Raw genomic sequence first — 14,599 nt, 5'->3', positions numbered from 1 at the left:
AAAGCAAAACGATATCCTGTTTCAGTCGTGTTAGTGAAATGTCATGTGTCAAGCATTACAGGTTCTTAACACACTCAAGCACAAACACACACACGTATGTATATATATATATATATATATATATATATATATATATATATATATATATATATATATATATATATATATATATAATATATATGATTATAATCACTTTTAATAACGTTTGTACGTGTTTCATTTATATATATATATATATATATATATATATATATATATATATATATATATATATATATATATATATATATATATATATATATATATATATATATAGAGAGAGAGAGAGAGAGAGAGAGAGAGAGAGAGAGAGAGAGAGAGAGAGATAAAAAATTATGAGAAAGGACCTAAGCATCCAGTGTACACCCTTATACATGTACGTATTTATGGATGCATGTATATATATGTATAAATTTATATATATAATGTAGTTACAGAATATAAGTTACCAACAAGCAAATTCCTCCTGAAGAATAATTTGGACAAACTTCATGAGAAATGCTGAAAACGAGCATGATGAGTGAGGCCACACGTCAGAGAGAGAGAGAGAGAGAGAGAGAGAGAGAGAGAGAGAGAGAGAGAGAGAGAGAGAGAGAGAGAGAGAGAGAGAGAGAGAGATTCATAAAGTGGCAGTGGTGTTACCGAGGGGAAACGTGGATGCGTCATATTATTTTCCCCTCGCGGATTCTGTATAAGAAGATGCAACTTTTTCTTCTTGAGAAGACTCAGGTCAGAAGGCTATATGTCTGCGTGCCAAAAGATACCAGGGGAAAATTTGTAAACATCGTCGAACTCGTTCACATATTATTATTAATATTATTATTATTATTATCATTATTATTATTATTATTAATCAGAAGATGAACCCTATTCATATGGAACAAGCCCACCACAGGGGCCATTCACTTGAAATTGAAAAATTATTATTATTATTATTATTATTATTAATCAGATGAACCCTATTCATATGGAACAAGCCCACCACAGGGGCCATTCACTTGAAATTGAAAAATTATTATTATTATATTATTATTATTTGGAACAAGTCCACTACAGGGGCCATTCATTGAAAATTTATCATCTTTATTATTATCTCATTATTAAATTATTGTCGGAACAATAGGAACAGTCACATTTCAAGAATAACCTCAAAAAGTACCTTTTATAAATTTGGAGGGACCAGAGAGAGAGAGAGAGAGAGAGAGAGAGAGAGAGAGAGAGAGAGAGAGAGAGAGAGAGAGAGAGAGAGAGAGGCTGTCGAAAACAAACCTACCACGAGTCCACCACGGATTGGGTACAGAAATGGTGCCAAGGTGAGGGTGTGTGGAAGGTCCTACTAAAACCAATCACCCTTCAGAAATAATAAAAATTCTAAAAATGTTCAAAACTCATTTTAGGATTAAGCTGGCGTCACAGACTATGCGGTGAGGATCATTATAAATGTAAATTGCAGTAATTTACATCGCTTTCGATTGGTTACACAAATTACAGTAATGCATTACGAACTAACCTGACGATACTTTTCATTTTCTCTCATTCTCTTTTCATCTCTCGTCAAGTGTGAAATATTCGTGGTTATGTTAGCAGTCATCAGTCACAAAAGGGCCCATCATGAATAGGGCCGGAGGCAATGAACTCCATCTGAATGAGAAAATATATGAATTGGAACCGAAATAAAATTGGTATTTAATTACTTCAGATGAGTTGTAATGACTACGAAACTATTTCACTAAATGAAATTTCTATGATACATTGCTTACGCGTAACACAGTACAATATTTCTTACCACTAGTGTACCGCCACTTTTAATTGAAACCTGACTGACTCCCATCCGGGCAAATTTAAGCTTGGTTTGAGTACACCATTACTTTAATGTTTACGATCTTCTGGAAATATCCAATTATCCTTCTAATTATCAGCTTGTAATTACCAGACTTACAGTTCCTCGTTGGTCGAGTCGGCAGAGCTCTCTGCTAGCACTCTGCTAGGCCCGAGTTCGAGCCTCTAACCGGCCAATGAAGAATTAGAGGAATTTATTTCTGGTGACAGAAATTCATTTCTCCCTATAATGTGGTTCGGATTCCAAAATAAGCTGTAGGTCCCGTTGCTAGGTAACCAGTTGGTTCTTAGCCACGTAAAATAAGCCTAATCATTCGTGCCAGCCCTAGGAGAGCTGTTAATCAGCTCAGTGGTCTGGTTAAACTAAGTTATACTTTTTTTTTTTAATTGAAACTTGACTTGATTTCCATCCGGGCAAATTTAAGCTTGGTTTGAGTACGATATTCGAAAATGAGTTTAACGATTACGATCTTCTGGGAATATTCAATTATCCTTCTAATCATCAGCTTGTAATTACCAGACTTACAAATGCAACTGCATGCCAAAATCAGCCTCCTGTACTCCAACGTTGAAAGATGGGCGTGTATGGGGCCGGGGGAAGGGAACTGGAACACTGATTGTTCACTGGGGGAGGGATGTTAACCTCTCTCTCTCTCTCTCTCTCTCCTTTTTTCCCATTATTTTCGAAGGTCCACCTGAGTGCAGGTTCTCTTACCAAGTTAATCTGTAATCTGCATTTGCCCTCTTTACTGTAAAATGGTTTCGTTAAATGGACCTGGAATACATTAAATTTCGAGTTTTAGTTTTCTTTAAAAGAAAACTATTGTGAAGACTCTGCCCGTTCTCAGATCTTAAAGACTACTGAGGTTAAAAGGCTGCAAATTGGTATGATGATCATCCACCCTCCAATCATCAAACATACCAAATTGCAGCCCTCTAGCCTCAGCGGTTTTTATTTGATTTAAGGTTAAAGTTAGCCATAACCTTGCTTCTGGTACCGGTATAGGTACCAACGCATGTCACCACCGGACCACGGCTGAGCTTCATGAGCCGTGGCTGAGGCCACCACCGGACCGTGGCTGAGTTTCATGGGCCGCGGCTGTACAGAAAACTCAATTACGCCGAAGAAACTTCGCCGCATTTTGTACTTGTTTGTGACTTACATCACACTAAAATGGTACGCGTAAAAAAAATACTTTCATTTACTCAAATCATTAATGAAGAAGGATTCTGCGTAACGCACAATAGGTTTCGGGATAAGCCGTGGATGATTTTAAATGAAAAAAAAAAAAATGGACGGCAATTATATGAAAAGAGTGAATTATGTGATTTGATCTAGAATGGCTTCGCACTTTTGAGTAAAATGATTGAACTGAAGAGGACTTCATGCATAAAGGTCTTTTTGACGTGGAGAGAGAGAGAGAGAGAGAGAGAGAGAGAGAGAGAGAGAGAGAGAGAGAGAGAGAGAGAGAGAGAGAGAGAGAGAGAGAGAGAGAGGGCAGTCGATTCCTGAAAGAACATTTCAATGAATTGCTACCCTACAGCAATTATCCTTGTATTTTATAATGTACTTACATTTTTATATTTTTATTTAATTTGTTAATTTATTCATCGTTTCTAATAACTGATCTCTTCTTCCTGTATTCCTGTTATCTTCTGTTACGTCTTTCGAACGAACATCTTGATATTCTTTGGAAGCTTGAATTTCAAGTCAATGTCCCCTGTGGTGGGCTTGTTCCATGTGAATAGGGTTCATCCCCTGAATAATCATAAAAGTAGTGATTCGTTTCTCTCTCGAGCCTCATAACAACCTTCTGCCGCTTACATCTAACACCTAAGGTCTGTTACAAGCTCCAACATACATAACCACACGGAACACTGTTACGGAACCTAGTTAACAAGATAATTATTGGTACAACTGTCCCACGAATTCTCTGAGCAAAAGCCAATGTTGGCATGAGACCAAATACAAGAGAGAGAGAGAGAGAGAGAGAGAGAGAGAGAGAGAGAGAGAGAGAGAGAGAGAGAGAGAGAGAGAGAGAGAGAGAGAGATTTCCAACGGAAGATAAGATTGATTTCTTTATTTATTTATTTATTTTTATTTCTATTTATTTGATTTCATTTATTTATTTACTTTTATTTATTCATTTATTTATGTTTATATTTTATTAATTTATTTTCAATTATTTTTATTTATTTATTTTTCTTTTTTTTTATTTATTTATTTATTTATTTTTTATATATTTTTATTTTTTTTATTTATCTATTTATTTTTATTTAATAAGACAGCCAACTGAATAATAGGAGAGAGAGAGAGAGAGAGAGAGAGAGAGAGAGAGAGAGAGAGAGAGAGAGAGAGAGAGAGAGAGAGAGAGAGAGAAGGCTTCTGTAAAATGACATCGAGAGAGTGAGAGAGAAAGCTTCTGTAAAATGACATCTTAGAGAGAGAGAGAGAGAGAGAGAGAGAGAGAGAGAGAGAGAGAGAGAGAGAGAGAGCAAAATGACATCTCCGAGAGAGTGAGAGAGAAGGGTTCTGTAGAGACTCCAGATAATGAAGAAAGTTCTATGTGGAGCTGAGGGTTTCTCCAGCTTACGTCAACAACCTCTCCCCCGCCATCTTTTTCTCTTTCCCCTGTGTAAGCCTAACCCGTTGCCCTCCTACGAAGGCTTAGAAGGGCCTATTTTGGCCTTGATTACAATATGTGTCCCCTCGCCCTGTGTCTTCTTGGGACCTTAATTACTTTTCGAACAATTTGGGAGTCGGTGGGGCAACAAGTTGCAGCTAGATCTTTTTGACGAAAATGAAATTTATTTTGAACAAAATCTGGCCAATGACTTGGAAGAAGTAACAGGAAATACAGAAAGAACAGATTAGTAGTGAGAAAGGAAAAAATAAATTATTATTATTATTATTAACCACCGGACTACCTCCTACACATCACTAAACCTGCGCAAGAAAAACAATTGATAAGCGTTTACTATATAAAATAAATTGAAAGCATTTTGTTTAACAAAACCTGTAATAATAATAATAATAATAATAATAATAATAATAATAATATATAAATAAATGCTGTCCACAGTAAACTGCCATTTTGTTTTCAGTCGAACTAAAAATTACTGACATAATAATAAATATGTCAATAAATAGAAAGCTTTTTGCAACCTTTTGTAACTTTTATAAAATTAACAAGAATACCATTGAATAATAATATATCCGTTCTCGATCTATTATTATTATTATTATTATTATTATTATTATTCAACAGATGAACCCTATACATATGGAACAAGCCCACTACAGGTGCCATTTACTTGAAATTCAATCTTCCAAAGAATATTATGGTGATCAGTTATTAGAGAAGAAAGAGTAATTAACACATTAATAGATAAATAGATCAAAATACAAGTAAATTATAAAACACAAGAGGAAACGCTTTAGGACAGTAATGCATTGCATCTCCCCTTGAATTTTTGAGGTATAGGCTACAACCGAAAACTGCAGCCCAAGGAACCCACCATTCGATAAGCATCCATATTGTAAACTGTGAACCCAGGAATGTCTAATAAAGAAAAATAAAAAATACATAAATAAATACAAGAGACTACACTACATCTACACAGGGTAAGAAAAAAAAAAAAAGCAAAAAATGCGCCGAAGTTTCTTCGGCGCAATCGAGTTTTCTGTACAGCGCATAATCAAGGCCACCGAAAACAAATCTATCTTTAGGTGGTCCCGGTGTAATGCTGTATGAGCCGCGGCCCATGAAACTCTCAGCCGGTCGTGGTGGCCTGTGTTGTTGCGTTGCCACAGGCACGATAATGGCTAACTTTAACAAGAAAAACATGCATTCCCTGTACAGTGACGTAAAAATACATAAATATAAAGGAAATATTTTTGAAAAAATATACAGAATTAATATAAGTTAAAAATCAATGTACAAAAGATTATTACAAGAAGTAATTTTGGAAAAATATACAAAATTACCATAAATAAATTACACGTAATATGCAAAAGTTTTCGATAATAAGTTTGCAAAAAATATACAAAATTACTATACGTTACAAAGTAATATACAAACATCCTATAAACAAACAAATAAATAAACATGAACACAAGGTTGCTTAAAGGACTAGGTCAGTGAAAATGATCTAAGTTCAAACAAAAAAAAGAGAACCTCTTAGAACCCAGAGGAACAACATCTAAAAATAATTTTAGTGAAATATATATAACCCCGTGGCCTAAATCCCCAGGGTTTGTTTTTGTGTTTTAAATATAACTTGAAACAAGATAAACATCCTGTAGGCTACGAGATCTTATGTTTAATCCTTTCACTGATTCTGGTAATACATAAGTAGTAAGTATTACGTATATAACAAGTAATAAGTATTACATATATAATAAGTAATATGTATTACTTATATAATATACACGTATTAAGTATTCACTTCACTTTAATATTGTTATTTCTAAGGGTTAATTACTTACAAGTTTATTATATGCCACATTATTACCATCAACGACGCAAACTTAAATAACTGCACAAAAGTAATGACATTAATAATATATATACATATATATATATATATATATACACATATATATGTATGCATGTATAAATTGAGTAAAACGTAAGATTAAAAATTTTGTTATTAAAATATGTGGGCATAATTCTGAACACGTTACAGATAATTTTATCAAGTATCTTTTCCCTTTAATCACTCAACTGTAGTTAAACACAAAAGTTAAAGTTTTTGACTATCTAAAAATTATAATTCCTATTAGCCACTCAAATATAGTTGAATACAGAAGTTAAATTTTTGATGACTACAAATTATAACTCCTATTAATCACTCAACTATAGCTGAGTATAGAAGTTAAAGTTTTAATGACTACGAATTATAATTCCTATTAGCCACTCAACTACAGCTGAATATATAAGTTAAAGCTTTTGACTGACTACAAATCATAATTCATATTAACCACTCAACTATAGTTGAATATAGAAATTAAATTTTGATGCCTACAAATTATAATTCCTATTAACCACTCAACTATAACTGACTACGTAAGTTAAAGTTTTGGACTGATTACAAAGTTCAATAATTCCTACTGACGCATCTCCTGCCACGACAGAGTTCATTTAAACACAATTATCATGGCATTAACTAACAAAGGTCCCTTTCCTTTTTAACTGCTCGAGACATTTTGACAGCTGTGGGTACGTGAGGTACGAGAGACGAAGCAAATGACTCATTTTGACACCTGTGGGTACGTAAGTCCGAGAGACGAAACAAATGACTGACATTATTTGAATCTGACATTTGGTATGCCGGCACACTTACTTTCATTTATAACGTCAATGGAGAGAGAGAGAGAGAGAGAGAGAGAGAGAGAGAGAGAGAGAGAAAGGGAGGCTGATTTTCATAGGAAAGACCAAGAATACAGCAACATTTTTGTACAATTAAGGGCAGTTCATAGTGTGTTTGAAAGAGCAGATTACCTGAGAGAGAGAGAGAGAGAGAGAGAGAGAGAGAGAGAGAGAGAGAGAGAGAGAGAGAGAGAGAGAGAAAGTTGCCACACATCCTTAAAAAGAGAGAATCCCATTCCAACTCTTTCAAATGATTTGTTGCTTTTTTATGTATTGCAAAAAAGAAAACATAACATTTTAGTCCAAAATTAATAACCCTATTGAGAGAGAGAGAGAGAGAGAGAGAGAGAGAGAGAGAGAGAGAGAGAGAGAGAGAGAGAGAGAGAGAGAGAGAGAGAGAGAGAGTTTTGGGTATTTCACAAAGAAAACATAAGATTTTAGTCCACATCAATGGCCATATTTAAACGATTTAATTTTTCCCATTATCTCACCCTTCAGGAGTCACTCACCCAGGCCTCTGAGAGAGAGAGAGAGAGAGAGAGAGAGAGAGAGAGAGAGAGAGAGAGAGAGAGAGAGAGAGAGAGAATCCCAAAACATCACGTATCAACATTTCAACATGTCTCTTTGTTTATCTATTGAAATCAAATCGCCTCAGATGGAATGCAGCTCGAAGTCTTACTAACATGCCAAAAAAAAAAAGAATATGCAACAAATAAAATATACTTAAAATAGTTGATTCTGCGACTATTGTGACTACTGCACTTAGTAGTAGTAGTCGTGGTAGCATCAGCATTAGTTGTAGTCTTTCAAGTTATGAAAATATCAAAATTTAAGACAAAAAAATGTAAAACAAATTATTTGCGAAATCCACCTAAGGTAAACTCAATAGTGAGTGACAAGTGTTCCTTTCAAATGGATGTTTATTCTGTCCAGAATTACAGACAGTCATTTATCTTAGGCTTTGAAGGCATCACCCTAACACCCCCACCCTCTCTCTCTCTCTCTCTCTCTCTCTCTCTCCTCTCTCTCTCTCTCGTGGAACGATGATTTACATCAAAGAGCAAACACAAATTTTAAAAAATTTTCAAGAAATTTCTATATCTCATGAAATCCTACAAAATACAAATAAAAAAATATGACCTCTTTTACAAACCAACTAGCCTTGGTTCTGACAAAATAAATAAACAAACAAATGGAAGGAAAAGTAAAATAAAGTAAAAAAAAAAAAAAAAAAACAAGCTAAGACAGAACAAACAGCAAGAAACACCAACGCCAAATGTACAGTAGATGGAAAGATACGAACAGCATCAATGTGGACTCTGTCTGTCTGTCTGTCTGTCTGTCTGTCTGTCTGTCTGTCTGTACGTGTGTCTGGAAAAATCATGACCCTGGTATTGCGTCATAAAAAAAAGGACACGAAGTGGGGTAGGCTACAAGAGAGAGAGAGAGAGAGAGAGAGAGAGAGAGAGAGAGAGAGAGAGAGAGAGAGAGAGAAAGAGAGAGAGAGAGAGAGAGAAGAAAGAGAAAGAGAGAGAGGGAGGAGAAGAGAGGAGGGAGAGAGAGAAAGAGGAGAGAGAAGAGGAGAGAGGAGGGAGGGAGAGAAGTGAGGAGAAAGAGAGAGAGAGAGAGAGAGAGAGAGAGAGAGAGATTACAAGCAGCTGTTCTCTACTCTTGATAACAAGACTCATTTGCTCCTCAGACAAATGAATAAAAAAAAAAAAAATGAAAAAGCACGAGACGCTTCATTATTCTTCTTCCTCTTCTACTTCATCTCGTTTCGCACAATGGAATTCGCCCAAACAAACCCTTCCGAACAGCTGGGAGGGACAAGAATAAGATAAACAAAAGACAAAACAAAAAATAACATAAACAAAAACGAAAACAGGATAGACAGCAAGCAAGCAAGAGAGCAAACAGAGCGCATGCGCCGACGCTTGCAGAATAGCAACGTGGAATGCGTGAATAGAAGAACTGAATATTACTTTTCTTTCTTCATATTCTCTCTCTCTCTCTCTTTCTCTTACGCCACCTAATCCCCAGCGTAACATGACGCGCACGATGAATCCCCGTTAAATCCACCCCCCCCTTTTCCCACATTTCCCAGGGGAAGGGAGGGGGCCGACACCGCCCCCAGACCTTTCGGGAAGGGGGGGGGGGGTTACGTATCTTCTACCGTCCTAATCCCTCGTGAAGTATTTAGCGTCATTGCCATGTGCCTAGATCACGCCCACGAGACTAAGGGTTCTCTCTCTCTCTCTCTCTCTCTCTCTCTCGCTAAAACAAATGCCAATGCGTTAGATTCTAATAATAATTTCAGCTCAGAGAGAGAGAGAGAGAGAGAGAGAGAGAGAGAGAGAGAGAGAGAGAGAGAGAGAGAGAAAGCATAAACAATTACCAAGTTGGCTAAATTTTTTTAATAATAATAATAATAATAACATCCTTCATTTCAGCTGAGAGAGAGAGAGAGAGAGAGAGAGAGAGAGAGAGAGAGAGAACTTACATAAACAATTACCAATATGTTAAATTTTAATAATAATAATAATAATAACATCCTTTATTTCAGCAGAGAGAGAGAGAGAGAGAGAGAGAGAGAGAGAGAGAGAGAGAGAGAGAGAGAGAGATACATAAAAATTAATTAAATCAAATTTTAATAATAATAATAATAATAATTTTAATTTCAGCTCAGAGAGAGAGAGAGAGAGAGCCAGCCAAATCGCATTCCTGACTTCTTTTTAACCATCCCCCCAAGGAAATCGCCTGACATGAGTGAGCAAGTGTCAAATTTATAACCATGATTACCTGTCATCTTCATTTGCAAAATGACAGGACTCGACTTCAAAGTATAACAACAGCATCCTCTGCATTGCAAGACTGTAATCAGACTGTAATCACAAAACAAGGAATTCATGTACCCAAAACGCTCAAGCAAACCTTTAATTTCTTGAAATCCAACTGCTATACTGTCACGTGACGTGACAGTTGTATATTTAATATATATAATCTCGGTTTCTTCATATTTATAAAGAATAATATTTGTTATTTTCATCTAAGGCACGAATGGATAATTGGCCAGTATATGTCCTATGAATTCGACAAAGTATCATGATGCTAACGATGATTAGACAAAGTATTATGATGAGAATGATGATTAGACAAAGTATTATGATGATAATGATGATTCGACAAATTATCATGATGATAATGACGATTCGACAAAGTATCATGATGATAATGATGATTCGACAAAGTATCATGATGATAATACTAATTCGACAAAGTATCATGATGATAATACTAATTCGACAAAGTATCATGATGGTAATGCTGATTCGACAAAGTATCATGATGATAATGATGATTCGACAAAGCATCATGGTGATAAAGATGATTCGACAAAGTATCATGATGATAATACTAATTCGACAAAGTGCGACGATGATGATGATGACTCGACAATTTGTCATGATGATAATGATGATTCGACAAAGTATCACGATGATAATGACGATTCGACAAAGTATCATGATGATAAAGATGATTCGACAAAGTATCACGATGACAATGACGATTCGACAATGATACAGGTAAGATATTTCCCCAAAAAATAAAATGAATGAAGTGAGAATCAAAATATCATGCTACGAAATATTAAAATGAACAGGATAAATATATAAAAATATATAATCAGCTTAACTACGTGAGACCAATATGGATATTCATATGAACCGACCGATAAATCGCTGACTTATTTTTGAGAAGTTTTGTGATATGTCGGCGATAAGTTTCCGACGTGTGTTCCTGACAGGTTTTACACTAGTGTAGACACACCCACACACAACTCTAATAGTCTTGGGCAATAATGATTGTCGTATTAAAATCAGAAAGACAGATTTCAGTCCCATACAAAAAAAATTCTGGACCGAAACCAAGGAGAATCTACCCAGTACCAACTTCTTAAGTTAAGGTTCTACTTCCTAAACAGCTTTTTTTTCACAAGTTCGGCTTCCCCTTTTCCGCATACACTAGGTCGAGATCAACTCAAGTGTCAACCGGTTTCCTAAGACCTTCATGTATGGCTCATATCTAAAATGCAGATATCTTTTCCCTCATTCTGTGCTATGTAACTTACCTCTGTAGACGGGACAACCTTGTCGTCTCTCTCTCTCTCTCTCTCTCTCTCTCTCTCTCTCTCTCACATACAAACGCAATCCCTTTGTCTAATCTCCTTGCAAGTGCTCTCTCTCTCTCTCTCTCACAAACGCAACCCCTTTGTATAATCTCCTTGCAAGAGCTCTCTCTCTCTCTCTCTCTCTCTCTCTCTCTCACAAACGCAACCCATTTGTATAACCTCCTTGCAAGAGCTTACTCTCTCTCTCACACACACACAAACACACAAACGCAACCCCTTTGTATAATCTTGCCGGAGTTCTCTCTCTCTCTCTCCCTCTCTCTTTCTCTCTCTCTCTCTCTCTTCCTATCGCGACTTCGAGACTGATTGTGACAGGTATGTCAATCTCAAATGTTTACCATGATAATTAATATATATATATATATATATATATATATATATGTATATATATATATATATATATATATATATATATATATATATATATATATATATATATATATATATATATATATATATATATATATATATATATATATATATATATATATATATGTTTTATCAGCCACACGTCAGCCATCGACAGTTCCCTTTCTCCTCGAATGCTAAAAGTATAATGAGACCAAATTTTCAACATAATTTGAAAAATAATCAAGTTTATAATTCTTTTTCACAGTATGCGTTTATGCATATGGCCTACACATATTCATTCACTACGCATACTCAACTTAATACCACTTTACAAACGTCTCCACTAACCTCTCAAGAAAAGAATTTCCAGATATTCATAATATTCAACATATATGAATATCAGATATTCACATGCTCCAGATATTCAACAGCTTGAAGAGACTTAAGATTATATTCCCCAGCACACAATCTCAATGTATTTATGACAACAAACCAGTTGGTCCCGCTGATATGCTTTCATAAATATTTAAATTCAAGGATTGCCTAGAGATTTCTCCTCGCAATATCTTCCAACATGATCTCTTGAATGTTTGATGCGACGCAGCTCAACAACATCCACACGGCCTAGTTTTAAAGAGGAGTTTTATACTCTTCAAAACTTGCGTCAATTCGATCTGCATACCAATTCCTCATTATGCGTTTAATATTTAACGTCAAAATCCAGCCTGGGCCAATTTCATGCGTTTCCAAAATTGTGGAAGGCAGGCTTGTATGTGCTCAAGCATGAATTAGCAAATATAAAAAGTCTTAATTGGCATCTCAAACACACACAAACACTTTTATATATATATATATATATATATATATATATATATATATATATATATATATATATATATATATATATATATATATATATATATATATATATATATATATATATATATATATATATATATATATATATATATATATGTCTTCAAACGCTTGTGCTTTGTAAATTAAGGAATCTGGAATCTAAACCATCCGGTTTTTTGAAGACTAATAAGAGTAATATATGAATATATATTCGCAGTGAAGTTGTGTGGCTATTTTGTGATATAAGCATACATACAGATATATACAGATATATACTATATATATATATATGTGATAAAAAGTCATATATATATATATGTGTGTGTGTGTCTGCGCGCGCGCACAACTGTGGACAATCAAAACGCCACTCCTTAACACTTTCCATAGGATTATTTAAGAAAGGCACTTGACCCTTCAGGATAAAACGAAAATGGTGTCAGCCCTGTCTTTGAGAGCAATTGTTTGCGAGACTCTTTCATCCTTTGAACATTTAAAAAAGGAAATAAAAAGGCTCCCTAGTGCTCCATATTTCTCTCTCTCTCTCTCTCTCTCAATCTCTCCCTCTCCCCCGCTTCTCAGAAAAAAAGATCTCATCTCGTGCTAGAAGAAGTCTCCTTCCCCCCTCACGCCATCAAGAAAGATCGTTCCTTTGTTGCTTAGAGAACATGCTTTGGCTTATTGATATATATATATATATATATATATATATATATATATATATATATATATATATATATATATATATATATATATATATATATATGAAATTTTATCACACCGTGATTTATATACAATCATGAAGCTACAAATGTCGTTTAATAATATCCAATTCACGTTACCTCAGGAATATCCCCGATGGGGAATTATCACCGGAGGAATTTTTAAGTGATAAATGAATCGGTACCGCCGGGTCTCGATCCTTCGACACACTACCTTCCAACGACTCCATTCGACGGTCAAACCACTTAAAAAATTACTCCATTCGGTAATAATTCCCTTCGGTAATAATTCCCCATCGGGGATATTCCCGAAGTACCGTGAATTGGATATTAAGCGACATTTGTAGCTTCATGAATATATATATATATATATATATATATATATATATATATATATATATATATATATATATATAAATGACCTGATTAATTATTGGCTTCCAATCTGGAATTGATGAGAAGTGGATGGGCGATAATTTATGACGAACTGGGCACTGGCTTCGGTAATGAACAACAATAGTCATGCGTGTGATGACAGTGTTCCTTGATATTTTGACTGTTTGCGTGGTATTCATTATTTCAATCATTAAACTTGGAACCCTTATTTATTATTCATCTTCTCCTTCTCCACTTTCTTCAGGAAGATCTCTGTTTGTTTCTCTAAAGTGCGTGCATTGAAAATTTAAATAATGAAAACCACACAAACAATAAAAAAAATGGAGCACTGTCATCACACGCATGACTAATGTTGTTCATTATTACCGGAGGCAGTACCCAGTCCATCATAAATTACCGCCCATCCGCTTCTCATTAATTCCAGATTGGAAGCCAATAATTAATCAGGTCATTTATAATAAATTCTCCATCAGAACCTGATACGAGGTGGTGCTGTGTATCCAATCAGGAAATCGTAAATGAGGAGGTTTGCAAACACGATAAAAGGGAATTGGTAACATCGATGAACGTTACTTCGCGCCGTCAGAATCAATTCACTGTTACGTAAGGAGCAAAAAAAAAAAAAAAAAAAAAAAAAAAAAAAAAATGCGCAATCGAGTTTTCTGCACAGCGTACAATACTGTATGAAACTGTTACGTAAGGGGCAAAAAAAAAAAAAGACACACACAAACAAAAACAAGTAAAAAATGCGCAATCGATTTTCTGCACAGCGTACAATGCTGTATGAAACTCCCAGCCGCGGCCCATGAAACTTTCAGCTACGGCCCGGTAAAAGT

General features: G+C 35.1%; 2 protein-coding genes across 4 annotated transcripts in view; one reads left to right on the top strand and one right to left on the bottom strand.

Annotated features, from left to right (window-relative positions):
- Positions 1 to 14,599, top strand: part of LOC136835870 (protein starmaker-like) — a 45,425-nt gene that overhangs the window by 162 nt on the left and 30,664 nt on the right. Inside the window, exons 1-2 of the mRNA XM_067099715.1 lie at positions 1 to 33; positions 10,589 to 10,834. The exon at positions 1 to 33 is cut by the window's left edge and continues 162 nt beyond it. Coding sequence (XP_066955816.1) covers positions 1 to 33; positions 10,589 to 10,834 — 279 coding nt within the window. The remainder of the gene's footprint in view (positions 34 to 10,588; positions 10,835 to 14,599) is intronic.
- Positions 1 to 14,599, bottom strand: part of LOC136835622 (tumor protein p53-inducible protein 11-like) — a 255,681-nt gene that overhangs the window by 210,578 nt on the left and 30,504 nt on the right. The window lies entirely within an intron of this gene.

Source organism: Macrobrachium rosenbergii, chromosome 55 (genome assembly GCF_040412425.1).
Source record: "Macrobrachium rosenbergii isolate ZJJX-2024 chromosome 55, ASM4041242v1, whole genome shotgun sequence".
Lineage (NCBI taxonomy): Eukaryota > Metazoa > Arthropoda > Malacostraca > Decapoda > Palaemonidae > Macrobrachium > Macrobrachium rosenbergii.
The sequence above is the reverse complement of the archived record's forward strand: the minus strand, read 5'-3'. Positions and strand labels throughout refer to the sequence as shown.